This window comes from Chroicocephalus ridibundus, chromosome 8, assembly GCF_963924245.1.
Source record: "Chroicocephalus ridibundus chromosome 8, bChrRid1.1, whole genome shotgun sequence".
NCBI lineage: Eukaryota > Metazoa > Chordata > Aves > Charadriiformes > Laridae > Chroicocephalus > Chroicocephalus ridibundus.
Window position 1 is genome coordinate 9,768,560 of NC_086291.1, and position 22,334 is coordinate 9,790,893.

The window sequence follows — 22,334 nt, forward strand, 5'->3', positions numbered from 1 at the left end:
CTTCAAGGGTTTAATAATGTTGTGTGCCTGCATCTTTGCGTCTCTGGGTTCATTATACCCCTGGAATGTAAATCCCAATCCACAGTGGCTAAACAAGGTTCACATGGATCTCGAATACTTTTGTGGTGTTGTCTCCTCCTGGTATCTGAAGGGGAAAGAAAACATTGCTAGGCGAAATAAACTCACATGGTTCTCTACAAGGAAAGCAGTAAACCTCTGCTGCTGTAGTGGGTTTAGGTTTTAACATTTGTGGCGTTTTAAGTCATTTTGAGGAATTATTCCTAACACCCACAGAGTCAAGGCATCATATTCCAGCACAAGGAAGATCCAGAAGTCCCTGCATGAACTTTGAAGAGAAAAAGCTGATTTCTGAAATCAGCAGTGCTAAGAATCAAGGCTATCTAGCACCAGGGTAATACTGGTAGTGGTTTGGTCCAGGTCAGTGGATGGCTCTTCCCCTGCTTTTCCCATCCTGGCAGATGCAGATCTGAAGGATCTTGTTATGTCCTCTCCTCTGACTCCGGTTTGGACACAAACGTGGTTTTGTTGGGTGCCTCCTTCCTTCCTCCATAGTGCCACCCAGGCTGAAGACCACTTCCCGGGAGCAACGGGTCATTCCATTCATTGACCTACAGTCAGTGGATGCGGTAGATGCACAGATTGGCTTTTTGGCACCATTTTGTCAAAGCAAACCTTGCTTTGTATTTTTGACAACAGAATCATCTTTCTTCCCCTAGAGGTATGTGATTTCTTGTTAGCGTTAAATGAGAATTTTGCACATGTATGCGAATACGTGTGCAAAATTCTACATATAATACATGTATTACGCATATATTATATGTAGATTAGGTTTTAGGGCGCAAATGAAACTGGGAAGTGCAACTTCCATTGACATTTAGCAGGCATTGAGGTTTTAAATCCCTGCGGAAATTTTAGAAAGATCCCCCTCAAGGAGCAGGGACATTGACTTGAAAGAAAGCAGAGTTAACAGGGGGTTTATTTGTTTGTTTTACAAATGTAGCCATGAATATAGAGCAATTTCTGTGTATTCAAGTATTCATACTGACAGCAATCATTGCTGAATGGTCAGCAATTCCCCCTCAAGTCAGTGAAAGCTGGCAAATGAAATGCACAGGCAATTAGAGGTGTTTTAAATGAGATGATGGAGCAGGAGAATGATTTTATTTTCTGCCTCTTTCACTATTGGGGTTCACTGTCCTGCTTCCCCCACTCTTTACCTCCCCTGCCTTTCCAGGAAATCCCTGGTCAGTCTGTGAATGATGAGGTCTAGGTGTCCTATGGGTTTTTTAATCGTTGGACTCTGGTATCGAGGAAAAAGCTGTGCTCATACCTGAGCCTTTCCTCATAAAGCCTGTCTCCTTCCTGCTTATTTTCATATAAATAAGGACATACACTCTTTTTTGATCTCTGTGCTGCTTGCGATGATTCAATTATAGCTGGCTGTCAGATTAGGTGTTACTGGAGAAGGGAGGAGGCCGAGGGACAGACAGGCGTGTGCGCGGGGTGTCATCATTTGCTTAGGAAAAGAGCATTGCTCGAGTAGCCTGTGCTTCTGTTCAGAATTAACGTCTCTGTCTTGGTGGGCCCGGTGGAGCAGCCCCAAGCGCTTAGTCTCATTGCAGAGAGATGAGTCAGATGAGTTGTTCTGCGGTTTTAATTAAAATGTCTTATGTGGGGCAGCATTTCAACAGCACGAGGTGGTCGTTTCACAGTCTGGCCCACGCTTATCGGTCCGCAGGGCTCACGCTGGCCTCACCAGCATCTTTACTGTATTTCTTCTCACTGTCTTCATGTGAGGTGGGGAGTTATCCCCACGGGTGGATGGAAAACTGGGGCATAAAGAAGTTTTTAACTCCCTGAGGGGAAACTATGACAGTACAGCTAGTTTAGCATTAGTTAAACTACTAACCGCTAAACCACTGGGCGATCCCTCCCCTGTAGGGATTTGACGGGCCACACTCATGCTGGGAGAGCTGTGAAAGCCCTGGCAGCGCTGTGTTGCTCCGAATAAACACGAGACACGTCTCAGCCACTGCAGAGCATGACACAGAGGTCATCTGCGTCTCCTGGTGCGTGGGACTTACACACTCCTCGCAGCACTTTTCTGTACAAATGTTTCCTGTGCGGAGCTGCTTCTAGTGAGAGTAAAAGATTCGTACGGGCTTTCTGTTTCTGGGCTTAGTGTCGCCTGGTGTGTGCCTGTCGATCTCATACTTGTGGTAGGGAGACATCACCTATCCAGGATTGATCTTAGCTGCCAGGGTAGACCGCGACAGCAGAAAAAAAAGTCAAGGGCTTTCCATGTCTGACACTAACATAAATTTAGCTCCACTGTGCAGACAGCGTAACAGAAAATGGGGTTCCCCTGGGACCCTTTTGGCTAAGGCAGCATCCCAGACCCGTGCTGTGAATCCCACACTTGCAGTGGAAGGTGATCTGAGGTAGAGAGGAGGCCTCACTTATTGAAAGATGAACTCCCTTACAGGAGAACTAGCAAGGAATGATACTCAGTGTGGATTCAGCAGCAGTGGCAAAAGCTGAATGAAGATTGCAAGTGCAGAAGTTGAGTGCTTTCTCCTCCAGACCCTTTGAAAATGAAGTATATATTCCAGCACAGGCCATGTTGCAGACATGACCTGATCCCATGAGGCTGGTAGGAAGCCATGCTCTCCGTGGATGGAAAAGACAGTTCACTTCAGTAATATATTTTAAAAAACCCAACTTTAAACTAACAAATTACTCTGAGAATCGAAGAGTGATTTTCAGGTAAAAAGCTCTCTGCTAGCAAAGGAATGTTGGCTTTTCTGTAGCGTGAGCTGGATCACGGCACCACCTCAGGAGAAGTCATAGTTTGGTCACTCTCAAAGTGTTCCAGCTTTGCGTAGTGATAAGAAGTTAATGTGGCTGCTAGAACCCGTGCCAGATGCCAGGCATAGTTTGGATGAGTCTCTGACGTCTGTTCGACTTGTGATATTACATGCTTTTCAGTAGCGAGGCAGTGCTGCAAATACTGGGCCGTGATACCCTCTCAAACAACTGGCACTTAGATAAAGCATTTCCAGGCAAACAAACAAATAAATAAAGACAGACTAAGAAAACACACACGCACATACAATGGAGGGAGTAGGCTTCCTAAATGACTTGCTGTGCTCTGGGGAGCAGCAGAACAAGTGGTTTTCATTTTCCTGGTGTTTCACTTACTGCCGTGTGGGGTTCTCTTCATGGGAGAAGAGCTGGGCTTAATCGCGGGTTTTGTGTATGTCTGTGTGTGTGTATAAACAGTTTATTTAGAACTTGGGTCTGCTCAAGCTTGTGACAAGAGCCATTTGTCATTCACGTTCACAAAGCATCCCCAGTGAAGGCTTCAACCACTGCCAATTCGCAGTCTATTTTATTATTTTTCCTTGACAAATTAAATCTGCAGAGATTATACAAAGAGCACCTGAGGATCTTGATGTCTCTCTGGTCAAGGAAGCCAATTGGCCTAATTCTTCTGCTGGGCCAGCAGAAAGCCTCTGGTTGCCATGCATGGACATGCCCTCCTTTTCCTCCATTGGAAGATGACTGGCACCAGAATTGCTCCAAAGACTCATCACTCTTCTCCCCTTTTTCTCAGCTGAGGCTGTTAGTAGGGGACCTAGGTAGACCTCCATGACCCCTGGTGGCCAGTGCTAACCAGTTAGACACAGGAGGAAGGAAGCACTGCCTTTATGCAAACCTTCCGCCTCCTCCTCCAGGATTTTACCTGTGTTGTTTATTCCTTGGAGCAGGTGAGCCCTCAAAGCTCCTTTGCAATGGGGTCTACAGCAGAGTTCAGGGAGGGGGGCTGCAAAGGCTTCGCACGGTTGAGTCATTGTCATTGTACCCTCATGATATTCTGGCTGTATCTGTCTGTCATCATCTCATACATTTTGCTTGTCAGCTTGCTGAGATGGAGCTCTTAAATGTGTGCATAGTTCATTTCTGGGATTCTTAAATGTACCAATAAAAATAACAATAATAGACGCTGCAATGAAGGAGAGATATTTTCTGGGGTCAGTGCAAGTTTTCCTGTTTTAAGGGGAGAAGAGCTTGGCCCTGTTGTTTGTAACTAGTCAGTGAGACTTGCCTGAATTCATTAAAAATTAATCTTTCTTGTGGCCTCAGATGCCTCCTAGATGTTACAGCTGTAGTCCAAGGTCTAATCTCACAGGTTTCAATTAACAACCAAGAAAGAGACTATAAAACCTTCTTTTCTTCCTTAAGGTTGCAGCAGCAATGTGCATGCTTCATTAATGAAAAATTTTAATGAAGGATGGATTTGTAATACAGAAATAAGTATTTGATACAAGCAATTTCATCAGCATGAGTTAATACAGAGGGGGAACCCAGGTAAAACCAGGCTAATCATAGAACCATAGGGTTGGAAGGGACCTCTGGAGATCATCTAGTCCAACCCCCCTGCCACAGCAGGGTCACCCAGAGCAGGTTGCACAGGAACGCGTCCAGGTGGGTTTTGAATGTCTCCAGAGTTGGAGACTCCACCACCTCTCTGGGCAGCCTGTGCCAGGGCTCTGCCACCCTCACAGGAAAGAAGTTCCTCCTCATGTTTAGGTGGAACTTCCTATGTTCAAGTTTGTGCCCATTGCCTCTTGTCCTGTTGCCAGGCACCACTGAAAAGAGCCTGGCCCCATCCTCCTGACACCCACCCTTTAAGTATTTATAAGTGTTGATAAGGTCCCCCCTCAGATGTCTTTTTTCCAGACTGAAGAGACCCAAATCCCTCAGCCTTTCTTCATCAGAGAGGTGTTCCAGTCCCCTAATCATCTTGGTATCTCTCTGCTGCATCCTCTCCAGCAGTTCCCTGTCCCTCTTGAACCAGGGAGCCCAAAAAATATGTAGAGAGACCTTCTGTGAAGTCCGTTAACATTAGAGTTGATAGAACAGCATGAGGCATTAAAGCAAGGGAGCCTGGAAGAAGAGCTCTCCTGCCTTCATCGTGTTTCAAGGGCTCTGTCCATTACTGTGCAGTAAAAATGCCCACAGACAGGCTGAAGTGTTGTCTGAATACAATTTCTGACAACTGTTTTGTTCTTTTCTTGGAAGCACTCAGGCCCTGTGATAAAAACAATGCCAATGGGCTGTAGCAGTATTTTGGAGAAAGGCAGACTGGCTCTGTGTTCCTTTTTTTAGCTCAGCAGCCATCAATGGCTAAGCAGATCAGATGTTTTACAATGTCAGCTACAGAGAGGAAAAGTGGATTCAGTGTAAGAGAGATGTGGGATCTCTTGCAGGCATGGTCTTCTTACGGCTCTTTGGTTCCACACTTCTGCCTGCTGCTCAGTTTAAGTGGTCCGTGTCTCTCTCCTCCTAGTGATAGCAGCTACTTATGTGCCTGTGTTATCTGTCGTCTTGCAATTGTAAGAGCCTGGATTGAACAAGGTACTTAAGGAAGACAACTTGCCATGCTTGTACGGGTTTGTGATCCACTCAGTATCTCATCTCTGCTGCTGGGGCCCAGCTTCAAGAGCATCAGAGGGAAGTGCAGGGAAAAAACGTCAGGCATACCTTGAATAATCTGCCCTTAGTTCGAGTCTGTGAAAATGTTTGAGTCCCTCAAGCTAAGCATTTGGTACCTTGCTCAGTTGATGTCTCTGTAGAGAGTTTATTTTTAAAATGTGACGGGAAATACGGACTCCTGCAGGTGTTTCTTCTCTCCAGAGGATCCAGCAAGAGAAGGGAAACCAATTCCCAAAGGAGACAATCTGGGAGCAGAATTCAATTTTGATTGCAAATGAGTAAGATACAGACAACAGTTGTGCATTGGCTGTAATTCTACTGAGGAATCAAAATTGAGCAGCCAGTTTGGGATTTTTTTATTTTGTCAGTCAGCTTCTTAATCTGGAAACCTGTTTGGATGACAACTATTGGGATGGAACAAATGCGTCCTCACTTTCTTTTCTATTCTTAAACTGAGGTCAGGAATGGTTTGGGAATAACAACACGTGAGATGAGAATAGTTTTGCAACTGAGACCTGCCTTTATGCATGGTGTACAGCTCAGTGTCCCAAAAGCTGATGATGACTTGAGAGGAGCAGAGCAGCATAGACATCAGGAGCGCCATTGACTTAAAATGGAAGTAGGAGAGAGATGAGTTTTGGTGAGTATTTCTAGTTTGATTGTGGCAGCTGGAGGAGAAAGAAGGATTCAGCCCTTGTCTTCTTTTCTGGTCACTGGAATCTGAGATCATAACCACTGAGATGAGATGGTGGCATTTGGTCACCATTGTCCAGTTTCTCAGACACTGCCCAAACCACCATAAATATGCTGTAGAATCAGAACTGGCCCAAAGCCTAAGCCCAAACCAAAACTTTGGAAATGTCACAATTAGACCTGGAGAAACTTGGCATTATAGAACTGGATAAGAATTTTATGCTTTGCGGAACCTGTTGAATGATGGAAGTTAATTTCCAGCACCTGAAAAATCTGCTGTGTATAATTAATATGACATCATCTCGAAGAAACATATAATGATCAGAGAGTTTATAAAGAGGAAACAGGGATTACATTGCCCAGTAATAAGTCCACCATTGTTCTTTATTACAGCAATATATATGTGTATATTAAAAAGTTATTAAAAGAAAAGAGCAATATATTTACCCTTGATGCTAATGGTTTTCAAACAATAACAGAAAAAAGAAAGAAGTGTGGAACAAAGCTTTAAAATATTCTGATTCAATAAAAATGCAATCCTAAAATCTTCTTTTGTGGTGTAATACTGTCACTTTAGATTAATCAGAAATGGCAAAATTGGACAGAAGTCGGGATTTCCACTCCAGAGGTAATGCTGATACTCCAACATTTGTTTCTCTTCAATGTCAGGGAAGAAAAGCAGAAATATTGAAAATTCATTGCAAAGTCAACACTCAAAAATTTGTTAGAAGAAGCTGAAACATTTCAGGTTATTATGTGGCAAGTCTTTCAGTGGTACATGGACATATAGGAGTTGTAATTTGAATTTGAAGCCCTTTCTCTCCTCTGTGAAGCAGAATTCCAGAATGAACCAGGTGTCCCAGGACAGCTGCACAGCTACACGCTGCCACGTTGAACGAGGATGCTTGAGCAGAAAAGAGCCCATCTTGATCTGTGGAGTAGATGGTGTGTCCAAGGAGCTTTGAGTACAACTTCCATAAAAGAGTGACACACCAAAGGCAGCTGTATGTTATGAATATTTTCCTTAAACCAAACTACCCAGGCGGATATAGCTTAGCAATAAATTGGTATGGTGATAGTAAGATAGTGAAGATTTAGGGAATAGAGCTTGAGGTGGCGCTTTGTGTGCCGTGAGAAGGATCTTATTTGCTATTAATGTGGGAGATGGAAGCAAGACTGGAGGGTCGACCCATCCTTTGTCTGTGGGCACAGCCCATCTGCTGAGGCCGGAGTGTGCGGCTTACACAGTTTACGCTAAAGATGCAAGAACAAAGGATTCAAGAATTGAACCAAAATGTCAAGAAGGGGAAATAAGTTCAGAGCAAACTGCAGTGGAACATTTTGAAGACAGTTTTGAAGGCAGGGTTTGGGTTTTGTTGGGTTTTGTCATTTTTATTTATTAGTTGGGTTTTTCTTTTTAATTGAGATCAATTTTTAAACAAAAAAGGCCACGTTGTAGCATTTAAGTCTTTGAAAACAGAAGACTAAAAAAAAATATTTAAAAGCTTTGTTCAGAAAGTGCTGAAATGAAACATTCTGACTTCTCCGAAATAAAAGAATTCATATGAAAATGTGGAAATGGCACGTTACAAATGTTTCAGCTGTCCTCTCTTTTTCATCAAATTCAACCGCTCAAGTTGCAAAAAGTTTTCCTTTCTTCTCCTATGCCCCAGATCAGCTCCACTTTTAATGAAATGGAATAGATAAAAAAAGTTTTACTGGCTTCTTTCATTTTATAGTTTCTCGAACTGGGAAGGAAAACCTCACCACCCATGGGAATATATTGACCTCACAAGCTTTTCACTTCATTTATGCACAGAGTTGAGGGTTTACATACGTATGTGTATGCTGAGGACCAAACTCCCTTTCAAACTAAGGTCACAGGTCTTGAACAACAGTGGTCCTTCCCAGAGAAATACTCTGACATGGATTCTGAGTCCAGAGATACCATCCAAGTTTTGGGTGGACTGTAATCTAATTTAACTACTTAACCTAATTTAACTGCTCTTGAGATGTAGTCAACTCTGAAAAAAACAATTTTGTTTCCAAATTCTGTTAAGAAATGGAAATGCTTTAACTTTAGCATACAGGCCTAAGGCAACTGCATCCTACATAAAATAACCTCATTATAATTAAGCCAATCAGGTGAATGAATAATCATGGGTTTCACACGTATTCTCTTTTGCTGTCTCTTGAGCCCAAATTCATCCTCAGTAATTTCTGGGGAGAATCTAATTCTCTGATCTCTTCTTTGGAGTTACTCTGTTCTGCAGTAAAAAAAAAATATATATATATAGGTGTATATATATACATGCTTTCGTCTTGAAGGAGTTGAACTCCGTGGGGGCATGCACTGGTGTCACCTGGTTATGTGAGAGACCGTGGTCTAAATCCCTACTTCACATCCCTAGTAAGAGGCCCTAGAAGCTATGCTGGGGTGGGTTAGGATTTCTGCCCGTTTTTCTGTTCTACTTTTGTTTGCTGCTCTCCCAAGAGCTTTGAAAATCTCAGCTTCATCCTGGAGTGGAAGAGAAAAAAAAAAGTGTAAAACTTCTTGTGGGACAGGACATTGTGGTGCCCGTCTTGTGGGTGTGCGTGACTGCTCTCTCTGAGAGATGCGTAAGGAAAAAGAAGCAAGAAGCAGATGTCTCTGTGGCCTGTGGCAAGGGGAGCAAAGATGCGTGCGAGGGACTGACGAATTCCTGCCTTGACAAAGACTCCCAAACTGGAATTTATGAGAATCCATCTATAATAAAATGCTCTTAACTTAAGTGTCTGGCTGTCATCCGGGTGTGCATCCCACGAACGGTGGCATAAGGATAAAGCTGCCACATCACACATTCCTTGCTATCACCACAGCTTCTCTCTTGACGAAACAAAATCTTTCCTTGTCTGACAGTTCTGAAAATTGAAGCAAGAAAACCTCAGCTGTACTTGGAAGCGCGTGCAAAGCATGGCAGTCTTCTGAGCAAAACTTTTCCATTGCTCGCACTACAAAGACAAGATGCAAATAACAAATTGGCAAACTTGCATTTTAGAAGATTCTGCACATATCTGAGGGAACAGAAACATTACCGCAAGATTGCTGACAAAATAGATGGATGGTTTAGTTGTGTGGAAGATGTCTATGGTCAGCAAAGGCACGTCCTCTCTCATGAGTTAGAGCAAGGGCAAACTCCTCGCCCTGCTGAAGCCCAGGGGAGGCTCGATGGGACTCACCCCAAATGTTCTTAGCATTACTCCAGCAGGGTCATGGGCAGAGGTGTTAGTGGGGTCTGCCCTCCTTGATGCTCCCCTCAGATAATTGTCAATGAATCGGTGGTTGGGAAAATCCCTTGTGGTTGGGATGAGGTGTGGTGCAAGGTGTAGCGTTAACACCACGCAGCCTCCACCTCTGGGGAAAGGTGGCTGTTGGCAAGGGCTGTTCAGAGCAGGAACAAAATGTGTGTGCTCTGACTCTCTGGTAAGACGAGGGGTAACGGTTTCAAACAGAAGGAGGGTAGATTTAGATTGGATATTAGAAATAAATTCTTTACTGTGGGGGTGGCAAGGTACTGGAACAGGTTGCCCAGAGAAGCTGTGGATGCCCCATCCCTGGAAGTGTTCAAGGCCAGGCTGGATGGGGCTTTGAGCAGCCTGGTCTAGGGGAAGGTGTCCCTGCCCGTGGCAGGGGGGTTTGGAACTAGATGGTCTTTAAGGTCCCTTCCAACCCGAACCATTCTGTGATTCACCCTCCAGAGGAGGATATCAAGCCCAGAGATGGTCACGGTCCTCTGAACTGCAGAGGCTGGATACCTGATGGGAGGGGTAGGAAGACGCTTGCCTAGGGAGAAAGAAAGGCATGGCCAGACTGCCAGGTGGCTTGGGCTTGAATGAAAGTGGAACCCGGGCAATTTTAAGTCTGTGAATTATGAAAAGAAGCTCTTACAGGACTTCATGATGTTAATGTCATTTCACTGACCAGATCCACTCGATAACCCTAGCAGATCCTGATGATGAGTCAATTTTCTATTGTCAGTGCCAGCACAGAGCGACACGAGAGACCACAAGGCAGAGAGGGAAATGCTGAGGCAGCCTAATGGAGCGTGCGGCTCAGCCTAGACAACTGGCGTGTTTTGTTTTGTTCTTTTAATTCTTGAAAAGAATTAGAAAAGGATGGCAAATTTCACCAGAAGTGAAACAAAACCACAATGCTCTTTGTCTGTGGATTAAGTGTTTTCAAGAACTAGCGAGAATAAATGTTTTCCTGTTTTCACTCTGTCTTCTGTACCTTAACCCACGTAGGATATTTGCTGAGATTCCCAAGTTTTCTTGTTTGGACTCCGTTATTTTAGAGAACTTGTTTTGCAGAACTGTGCATCCCAGGGAAGGAAATTAAGGTCAGAGATGACAAAAACCCACCTAAGGGCCTGAAATACTTTTAGTTTCTCAAAGACCACCCCATGTGGGAATGATAGATTTTAAAATGGGTGGAACCTCTAAGCCTGGAGTTGTATCAAGTTATTCATGAAAAATCTCTGAGATCTTTTGTGTGGACCGAGATATTTGGGTGGTACTTTCTCACTCTTTCTTCAGAAAAAGCACGGTGGCCTCACAAAGTGCAAACTAGCCCTGCTTTTTCTCTGGATTTAAAAATAACTATGTATCTTGAAAAGCTGTCTCAGCAGTAGTGAAGGAGTGGGAAAAAAAAGTGTATTATACCCCCATGGTTTCATACAGTGCAGCTGTGCTAACAGAGTGCATTGAGACTGAGACCAAAGGAAAGGCACAAAATAGTCCATAAAATGATCAGTTGAATCTAACAGTAAAGCTTCATGCAATGGGGAGATCTATTGTCCAGGTATCGAACTACAGATGGGAGATTTTTGTCTTTTTTTTTTTTTTTTGAGGGGGGGAGAAAAAAATCTGGAATATTAATAAATTTGGACCCTTTGTATTAATAAATTTGATACCGAAACCAATGGGAAAGTTATCTGCTGATAGGAAATCTACCTAACTTTGAATTAAAATGGTTAAGTATTCTTACAATATATTTGGATTAAATATCCATATTCTGTGGGATTAAAAATTTTGATTTTACTTCTGGCTGAATGCCTGTACGATGATGATCAGATTTGAAAACAACCAGGTTTCTAGATTTATTAAATCAGTTTTTTAAAAATTTCATTTATTTTAAAGAAGCAAGCATGCATCAACACAGAGCCTTCAATAGTCCCTTCCTAGGTCTTGGGGTACTTATTAGTAGTAGAGGAATAATGGAACAAGTATTGACCAAATGTAACGTGCAGTTGCCACTGTGGAGCTATTCCCCATGCGTCGGTTCTAAAGTACAAGTGGTTAGTTTATAACCCTCTTTAGGTTACAACATTTTAACGTTTCTTCAGTGTTTATTTATTCTCTTCCCAAAGAATGTTCTGAAATATTGAGTTTACAACCTGTGGCTCATGTGATGGTAGTGGAAACAATTAAGCTAGAAGCTTTCAAAGCCACCACTGGGATTTTGATGCCCAAACTCATTAATTTTAATAAGAAGTGAGCTGCCAGTCGTCTTAAGTGGTTTCTAAAATCTCAACCCATAAAAACACTTCTCTACTGGTTCCAGTTTACTAGGAGATCAGAGCAAGGTAAACATACGTAACAAAATAGTCGGTGTTAAAATGTGGAAAGTATGTATTCAGATGCCTCTAAGACCATTCAAGGAATAAATGGCAGCCTCAGCCTTGAGCTGGCAGGTGGGGCTGATGTGGGGGCTGCTCCTACCTTCAGCATCTCGTGGAATTACTGACTGATCAGAACGTGAAGCACAATTTCAGTGGCAAGGAGAAGAAACTCAATGGAAACAGAAATCTTGGCAACAGCTCAGTTACAGCTGTGATGATCACATTGCTTGTCGACTTCGGGCTCTCTCACATCTGCCGCATGTTCTTGCGTTCTTCACAAGTTTCTGCCCACCACAGCTTTGTGGCCAGGGTAGTGCTCTTGTCCCCGGTGTGCAGATGGACAGCTCGGTTGCAGGAAGACCTCACCTGACCACAGTGAAGAGCAGAGGTATCTAGAGTAGTACCAGGATGAGCAATATCAACTGGGGCAGTATCAACCAGCTTGTGTCCCCATTGCTTTGGCATAAGTGCAGGAGGCGATGAAGCTGGGGCTTTCTTGCCACCCATTGCTGCCTGCTGCCATTGCAGTTACCCACATGGTGGTTGCAGGTGCTTGGTCCAGGTCCTTCCTACCTGCCTAACGTGTCCTATCCAAGTTCGCACCGCGCTATCTTTCAAGCTGCTAAATGGCTGCATTTGCATGTTGATACTTCGCTGATCCACCATCACGGGTGGATAAAAATTAAGAACTGTCTGCTGTGGCCCGAAGGACCCACCCAACGCAAACCTATGAGAACCTTTCCTTTTACATGAGTCTGGAGATGGCTTTGCTTCAGCCATGCGCCTATGTCACAGCGTAAGAAGTCTTGAAAGCTTTGGAGAGCACCAAGATCTCTCAAAGAATGTTGCTGCACTGATGAAAACTCATCCTCAACATGAATCATGGAAGAAAGTCCTAATGGGGAAAAAAAATCCAGAACCAGTAGATCTCTCTGTGATGTAAAATAGAGCACGGAGGGAGTATGAATGAGTTTGAAAAGGACTCAATAAGAGTTTGGATGCTTGGAAAAAGAGAAAAAATATGGGATTTTCTTGTGTCTTTTATTAGTGAAAGCAGTCTGGGAGAATTTTAGAATTAGATTAAACAAGTGTCTTTCTTTTCTGTATCTGTTATATGATCTCCGAAGGGCTTCATGAATGTTGGCTACAAGTGACAAAGTTACTGTAGTTTTTGCCAGTGAGTCTCATAGTAGCAACTATTAATTCTCAGTAGCTATTGGAAGGACCTTTGGGTGAAACATGATGCAGTGGAAATAGAGATGACCATCTTGACTGCTATTGTAATGGACTTCAAAAAAAGAAAAAAGAAAAAAAGCTGCCATTAGTAGTAGATGTGACTTTTTCAGAATAGAACAAAATGTTCCATAAATGAAACATGTGGTTTCACTTGCAGCACATTTTGTACATTGTCACCAGTGAAGTTTAGGATTTTTTATTACTTTTTCATTAAAATGTCTTACTGGTTTCACTCAGGAGGCAAAACTTTTCACGTGGCTTTAATTGTTTCTGTCATAAAAGTCATAGCATCCATGTAATAGAAATAGTTTTGCGGACCACAGCTTTATATTGCCTATTAATTCTCTTCCATTTTCTTTACCTACAACTCATTGGGCCATCCCAGAGACAGAAGAATTTCCTCTCTTGCAATTAAGACCAAGCAGGAACTTCTACTGAAGTTAGGGAAAAAAACATCACTTTGTGTCAGTCCTGGTTTACTAGATTTTTGTTTCAGATATCTTAGCTCACGAATGTAAGTTGACGTGGCCACATATCAAAGGAGAGAGTTTGTATTGACTTTTGTCTAAAATTAGCGAAACGCTAGAAGATTAAAACAATAAAAGGCCTTTTTTCTGCATAGTTCCAGTCAGATGCAAGAGGTGGTAGTACTTCAAACAGGAGTGAAGAGCTCTGGCGGTATTGTTTCAAGGTGGCTTTGGACAGTTCATTTACCCCCTTTTTTGCTTCATGTCTCCGTTATACAAAACCTGCCGGAGTTCGGGTCCCGTACATCCCATCCCAGCAGCCTCGCAATTAGGCCATGCTTCTCTCATCAGTCTGGGCTTCCCTGTCACCACTCCTAACTCGGATGAACAGGCATAATTGTTATTGTAGTCAAAACAACGACTTCTTTTCCACAGATGATATCTGAAATTGAAAATAAAAAAAAAAAAGAAGGGAATTAGCATTATCTTACTAATTTAAGATCAGCTTCTGTTAAGGTATCTGTTTACCTCAGAGAGAGTCACAGTTTTGCCATTTAACCTTCAGCCCAGCGGGGGAGGTGACGTTGACCTCTACCGCAGGCTCTAAGGCCTGTAAGGAGTAATTAAGATGCCAGAAAAGAGCAATAGCGTATCAACTGCCTTTTCCTTCTCTTTCAGTTTAGTGTTTATTTGAAAGCTTGCTAGGAAATGCCATTGCCGACTTCAGTTGCTGCCCCGGCGCAAAAGCCTTTCTCCTTGTACAACTTCATAGCAACCAGGAGCACCCACCAAGTAGTGCAATCCTCTGCTTTCACTTTTTCTTGGCACGATCCCTTGCTTATTCATCAGATATTTAAATGTTGTGTTTTGCAGTTCAAGGACAACAAAGACAAGCCCAGCCTTAGAAGGGACCTCGGCGACAGCCCTGCCTGCTGTCCAGCTTTCTGAGCAGGTCCCACTGACTTCTCCTTCCCTGAAGCCCCTGCAGATGGACGAAGAAGACAGCCTGTCTCCTCACCTCCTGTTGCCAGACAGCATCAGCCAGCTGGAAGAGTTTGGCCGGCAGAAGAAATGGCACAAGAAGCAGCACAAACACCATCGCCAGAGGCAGTTCAATGACCTCTGGGTTCGGATAGAAGACAGGTGAGTCACATCTTTTATGGTCCCTGTCCTCTTCCAGCTGTCTCCTAACTAGCTGCTCTTTACAGATCCCAGCTCTTGTTGATAAGACGATAAGGAGGGTTGGAGAAAAGCTACATGGGAGAGACAGGGAGTGAGGTGGTTTTTTTAGGTCTTAACGAAGAACTACGAGGAAGGCTCTAGGCATGTTTGATCTAAATGTAAAGAGAAATAAAGCTCATGCTTAGAATACTTAAAATATACAGAAACAAAGACTTGGCAGCGTGAAAACAGGAAAAAAATGACAACGGAAAATATTCTGAGTTTGCCCGCTTTCTTCCAATAATTATTTTCCAATCTTTACTGTCAGTTCTCAGCCCAAAGACTCGCCCATTTTCCAACCATGCGGAATATTCCTGGGAGTTTTTAAGATTCTGACATATCTGACTTCCAATCTTCTTAACTGTGTTCTGAGACAAAAATTAAGTACTTTAAGGTCTCTACGTGAAGACAACGAAGGCAGGCACATGTCCGTGGCAATGCCAGTCTTGGTCCGAGGTTAAAAACTCCCATTTGCTGTTTTAAGAAGAGCCTTCATGTTTGACCAGGGCTTCCTGATGTGTGCTTTTAGCATTCCTGGGCAATTATTCTCCCGCCTCTGAAACTGGGAAAGCTCTTAGCGCATTTATCCAAGCCAAGTCATGGGCATATAAACAGACACGATGTTTATAGATCTGCTAACAAGTAAAAGGAATGAAATAATCTGTTGGGAACTGGCGGTTCGCCTATACATGTAATGATTGTCTGTCTTTGAGCGTTCTTATCCCTATTTTCATAACACCTGAGTGCCTTTCAAGTAAAATGAGTCACAGTCTCTCAGAGGCTTCTCCCTTTGCTAAGGAAAAAAACTCCACGTATTTGTGTTCTGGGATATATATATATATTTATTTTTATTCATTCTTTTTAATGGAGCAATTGACTCGTAGTTTATTGTATTCTTTTCTTGGGGTGAGTGGTGTAAAGGTTGTTATTAACGTGGTGCTAATCTTAATGTAGTAAAGCTGTTTCTGAGGTTAATGCCAGCCTTGGCAAGAAGGATCAGATCTGGATTCATTTGTTTTGTTCTTAAAGTGGTTGGATCATCTCCACAGAGGATGTTTAAGCGTGAGCTAAAAGGTGTTAGGTCTTACATAGTTGATTACCCTGAGGACAAAGGACTTTTCTGTCTTTCTTCTGCTTGGGGGGTGCCAAGTTGTGGTGTCTCATGATGTCCCAGTGTTTCACAGGGGTGTCTGGTCTGGATGATCATATGTGTCATACAAGTGAGGTGCTTAAATAGTCAGATCTGGTGGGATCCTGGCAGGTTGGCACAATCCTCCTGCCCGCATCCTATCTGTCCGGAAAGGATATTGAATATTGGGCCTGATACGGCTGTGGAAATGTGCAGCTGGGGGCTTAAAGCAGTGATGCTTGCATAGCTTTGGCAGGCTTTTGTGCCTTTTGCTGTTTTTATTTCAGTAAGAAAGTTTCCTAGGAAAAGTTTAAAAGGGTAGTTCCCTAGGTCAGAGTTAAATTATTCACTCTGTGCTCCCGCGAGATTTCCTCTGAATCAAAACCTTTTACCCCTCTACTTCTATTTCATAAGGATGGAGACTGGGATAAGGAAACATAAGTTTCTGCTCCCACCACGCTGGTGATGAACCAGACGCTGTGTGTGTCGCCAGCCTTGCTGAAAGATCCCAGGGAGATATTAGTGGGAGATCACAGCCCTAGAAATGAAGAAAGGCTGCAAGAAGGGAAGTCTGCCTTAGTGCTTTCAGATGGTTTTAGTGCTTCTACAGTTTTGGAGTGACTTCTGGTGTTTTCCTGGGAACAAAACAAAACAAAAAATACAAACTGCTCAGCTAAATCAGAGAGTCACAACCAGCTCTGGTTTCCCCATAAATTGGATGGGGTCTCAACTTTCATAAACCAGCTGCTGCATATTGTGCTTTTGGCAGTTGGGTTTCATCAGCATTAATTGCAAGCTGGACCTTGCACAAGGCAATAAACAGCGAGTTCTCTCTAACTGGTTCCTTTCTGATTGGCAAGAAAAGAGCAGAAATGCGTGCCTGTCACCAGACTCTGTAGCGTGATCATTCCTGGGGAGAAAAACAGCGAGGATGGCTAATAATATGGGCAGTGGAGTCTTACCTGTGCAGGAGAGAGGCGTGTGAACTTCTATTGTATTGCCTCAATAATGTTCACCGGCACTCAACAGTGAGACTGTTAGCATTCATTTCTGGAGGATAATTAGTATACTAGAAGTTCACACTCTGGTCTGTCCCACAGATCCATTTACATATGCTTAAATTGGAGCCCCATATTCTTTTCTGTATGGACTGAGGTCTCTGCATATAGTATTACCTTGAGCTATGGCCCCATATTTCCCAGTGGTTCTTCTTCCAGTTTGAGTTTCTTAACTCACCTGTTGTCACCTGAAACTTGTTCACCTTTGAGACAAAGTAGAGGGATTTAGGTCATTGTTATGGCTTTTGGGTGAAAGCTGCATAAAACTCATTGTTTCCATGCGAGGTCTCCAGAATTCAGCTGTTTGAGCTGCCTTTCAACCTGAAAAGTCAAAGAGAAATAATACAGGTGCAGGACAAATCCAGGCAAATTTAAACCAGATTATTGATTCTTGGATGAACCTCATTGAACTGTGAAATGACTGTGTGTCAGAGCTGTGACTACAGCTCTTTTCCAAAGCTTTATTGACCGTGGATTAGAGGACTTTATGAGCCATGAATTGCAGGGCTTTTATGCACTGTGCATTTCTAGGCTATCTCATAGACTTCCATGGAAATCTTGGGGTGTTTTTTTAAGCTACCAACACAGAAACAAAGGAAATGAACAGAGAAGAACAATCTTAAAGGAACATCAAAGGTCTGACTCCAACCTATAAAAGCCAGGAAATCCATAATTAATGGTTCCACTAAGACTTCGGCTCACACAGTCATTGGGGTCTGATTTGAGGTTATAGCTACAATCTGAACTGGCCTTGTGAAAAATGAGTCATCATTTAATGTCACACATCATTATTAGTATTTACTTTCAGTTATACCTTGGAGATTGTCCTTTCCTTTTTGTTCTGGCCTAACAGCTGAGGCTTTTGAGTTGGCACCCCTGAGCGGACGGTGTTTAGATTTGTGTGTTGGAGTGTTAGTGCCCCTGTGGAGGATGAGAAAGCTTCTGCTCTGTCTTCTCCCTGTCTTTGACAGAGCTAAGATTTGCTGACCTCCTGGGTAATCGGCTACGCTGAAGGCTATTAAAAAATAAAAAATGCTGATGAAATGTGTGGTTTCCTCTCCCTTCTGCCTCCTTCCCCCCAAATCTAAACAAAATGAAAACGTCCTGCCTGGCTGCAGCTTGTGTTTGAAAACGTTTGTCAAGAATCAAAATTAAATGGAGATTTCAAGTAGCGGGATTTTTTTCTTTAACTACTTGATTTTGCAGAAACGTGCAGATCTGAGGTCTGTCTTTGGGAGGAATTTGAACTTAGACAAAACTTAAACCCTAGCTAGCTCCCGTCGCCAGAAGCCAGCTGGGGCAGCAGGGAGGGGAGGCAAAACCCTTGGGCTGGAAGGCTGCAGTTTGGCGTACAGAGTGTGTTATTGTTCCTGTTGACACTCTGTTAGCTAAGCTTCCCCTTGTAATATATATAATTAATTACAGATCATTCGCTGGCTTTTCATGATGAGCTGCCCGGTTAATTGGAAGAGTAGAGAAATGTCCGTGATGTTTCAGAGTAGTCAATGAAGCCCAGACCAGGATCGCACCTTTGTTCTAGTGGGCAAATGTTTTAAGGCTACGAACAAAACCAGCCCAAGAGAACAGAGAACCTCTCCCAGCTGAGGCAGGGCGGGAGGAAAGCTCCTGGGAAAAAGGGAGGGATGGAGGGGAGTTAGTAGCTGGCAGGGTGTTTTGGGAGGTGTGAGGTTTGGAAGGAGCGATGGCAGCCGGGAGATGTGAAAAGGAGAAATACAGTGGTGGATGAAGGAATCAGAGTGGATGTAACGGGATAATTCAGAGGTTCATTCCCACTGCCGAGGAGGAAATCTGAGTGAAGATGGTGTTTGGGAAAACACTGAGGACACTCTGATGCTTCATTTGCAGAGGAAAGAAATTAAAGGAAAAGAATTTTTATCAGAAGAGGAAAAAAGAAATTCTTGTCCCAGATGTAAGCTCGCCCCTGCAAAACCTGCCATTAGTGCGAAATGAAATGAATTCCCCCTGTAATTGGAAATGGCATTTCTCTGATAGCCCAGTGCTGACTATTCAACCGCAGATGAATGCAATAACATCACAAATATCAATTTCTTTTGGAAGCAACAGTTATTTTAGGCAAAAAAAAAAAAAAAAAGAAAAAGTTATACCAGTGATGGATGAAGGGAGACAATGTGTAATAAACTGCACTAAGCGTGCCTGCATAGAGTGAACCTTATCAGTTTGGATGGAATTTAAGCACTTAGCCTGTTATCCTTTCTTTCAAGACAATGCCATGATGGAAAACAGAACTCTGTCAACTCAGACAAACTTTTAATTTCACTTAACTGCATCTGAAAGGTAAATTTCAGTAAATGAATCCAAATTGCTTCCTTTTCACAACACACGGTGCTGAAATACAGTACTTAACTTCATTAGAGAAAAGGCTGCTTTTCTTTAGAGGAGACCTAGACACTTTTGAAGTCTAACAGGTAAATTGTGGTCAGATGATTTCCCTCCATATGGCAGCTTTGAGCTTGAAATTTCCATCACTGGGGCCTTGTTTGTTTAAATTACTCTATCCGCCTCCCTGGTAAGGATACTGCTCGGAGAATGCATGCCTACTGATGCTCACGGGGAGGGGGGATCACTCCCTCCTCCGGCCTGTCTCCGTGCAGCAGGGTAAGCGGTTGCCCCCATTGCATTTATTCAACCAAGGATGAGGATGCAGCTTCAGGACCTTTCTAACTCGTTATAGTGAACCTGTCTCCCAACGGGACCACTCCAGCAGCCAGGAACAGCGGGAGCGTAGGTGTGTTGGAGTCTCACCTTCCCTCCCTTGTCACACCTCATTGCTGTTTGGGGCTTAGCTGTCTTGTGTGGCCCCTTGGCTTTCCTCCAGCGCTTCTGTCTACCATTTCCTGCGCTGTTCTCCTGGCAGGATTTCCTTCTCGGGGAAACTTTCATGATCACAGTTCCTATCAAGGGCGGCCCCCAGCCTGCAGTCCCCGTGGCATACATGGAGAAATATTTCATTCATCAGGAACGTACATTCATCAGAAAAATCTCATGGTTTGACAGCTTGGGTACAAGACCCTTCTGTCGCTCTGAGTGGTCTCAAAACACCTCCTGGACAAATGCTCCCTCCCAGTTCCTCGGTGGAAGCTGAACCTTTATATCTTCAACTGGCCTGAAGTCTGCTCTAAGTTTGCCCATTTTTTTATGAACTCTGGTGGATATACAGTGGCCAGAAGAAGACATTTTGGGCAGTGAAATAGTGCATCAGTTGGTCCTTCCATTTCCCCACGTTGCATGCCTCTTTCGAGCGTGCAATTTTGCTTCTCTGAAGGCGTCCTCAGCTCCTCCTGAGCAGAGAGGAAAGCATTTTCCCCTTCTTAGTTTCTCATTGTTTCCATTTGATCCCCCTTCAAGATGAGCAGATGACTCGATGCCTCCTTTAAAGAAGCACTGAGGCTGGCAGTTCTTTCATCGTGCCCTTCGCACAGCTCCAGGTACGCAAGCCCTCCAGTAGAAGTGAAATAACAGCGCGGTATAACTCAGTGCAGTATAAATAAGAGGTAAATCTCCTGACTGTAACATACACTACAGTGATGACATATCCTCCCTCCCTAGATGGTTTTTATTGAGGCTTCTTGGATTATCAGGTTGGTCAGAGTGCACAGAACATATTAATTAGAGCTGTGAAGCCTGGGCTCAGCACAGAACTCTCTCGTGCATCGCAGTAACGGATGGGGAGTCCTGCCGTTCGTGTCCAGAACTCTAACATCCCCCTGCTAATAGACCTTCCCTGTCAGCTGGCCATGAGTGATAACTTCTTTCCCCTTGTAAAGTCAAAGAGTTAATTTGTTATCCTCCAGATGGGGCTGAAAAGATGTGCAGCCACACTTTCACCTGCTAGACACGTGAAAAGATCTGTATGTTTTAGTTTGTTCCATTGTCATTCTCTATAACGTGCTGCCACTGTGTGATGAAACAAACACAGATAAATTTAAAAAAAAAAAAAAAGCCTTGCATGTTTATTTTCACTATTTCTTAAGTGTCTCACTGCCATTATGAACAATTAATGCGAAGCAGTGTGCGTGTCCTATTTTAATGAAAGCTATAAATACCTGAAAATAAAATCATTAGAGATAAAGAACGCGGAAGTCTCTTGGAAACAGGGACATAATTTGTGTATAGATTTCAATTTTATTTCATGAAACGAAATTCTTTACTGGTAATGCATTAGGTATTTTATTTTTGTGAAATTTAAATCCATCATGAATATTAAATCCATATTTTTGAAGGCAAGCAAGGAACAAAACTGGAACACATGAAAGCTAGGATTTTTGAACAGTGAGGTATTTTTCAGTGCTGGATATCCAAGAACGCTTTCCGCCTCTTCCTCCACAATGCTGATTGAGATTGAAAATACAATGCAGGATGTTTTATGGAACCTATTAAGAGATTTCTCTTGCTTTCTTGTTTTCTACTTCTCACATGATATGCATGGAGTACAGATAGTCCATATGATATATTTATATCTGCCCCCGTTTGGTGTATTTCTGACTTGGGCTGAACATAGCCCTGCCACTCCTAGCTTTGTTAAGCCACCTGAGATCTGTCTGATGTGGCACAAACAAAACGTTTGCTTAGGATTCAGTTTCCAGAAGGAGCAGCTGCTGAGTTATGATAATCTTTTCCTGCGTGATGCACATCCCCACTTGTTCCGCTGCTTCTCAGCCAGCGCAGTCTCATTTCCTCACCCAGTGCCAGGCCTCCTCTTGATTCTGGACAACCTGTTAACTTTTCAGTTCTGTGATTCGCCATTTTCTGCTTAAATATTCTCTTTCTGCAATACTCTACATGCCTTTTTTTAACTCTGACTTCATGCGCTTGGCATGGGCCCTGGAGCAAGGAGTAGGAAGGGACCCCTCCAGCATCTCCGCCCCCAGACCTCTGCGCTCACCTCCACCTCTCTGAGCTCACCTTGCAGGAAGCTGTGATGCTCCAAACGCTGCGCTTCGCTTTGCAGTTAGTCCATGCCAATGAAAGTGAGGGCTTTTGGAGCCTACAGCCTTCAGCAGAACCTCTTTGAGATGGGGCCACGTCTCACTTGTAGCTAACATGTCTTTGCCACCTGGCATTACTGCAGCCTGCAGTAGGTAGGAGGCATAGCTAGGCATCCTTCTTCTTCATTTTTAACTGGGAGGTAGATCTTTTTCGTGTCATTTCATCTTCTTTGCTTTTCCTACCATTTTCACACAGATGTATGTGGGGCCAAGAACTCTACAGGCTGGACAAGACAGTCAGCATTGGCTTCGTTTAATCTTTGCTAATGGTCATCATAAAGCAGTCCAGGCACTTTCTGCTGATGCTTTTCCTTCTCTTGACA

General features: G+C 43.4%; 1 protein-coding gene across 1 annotated transcript in view; it reads left to right on the forward strand.

Moving 5' to 3' along the window:
• Positions 1-22,334, forward strand: part of TRABD2B (TraB domain containing 2B) — a 302,432-nt gene that overhangs the window by 262,307 nt on the left and 17,791 nt on the right. The window contains exon 6 of the mRNA XM_063344883.1: positions 14,450-14,719. Coding sequence (XP_063200953.1) covers positions 14,450-14,719 — 270 coding nt within the window. The remainder of the gene's footprint in view (positions 1-14,449; positions 14,720-22,334) is intronic.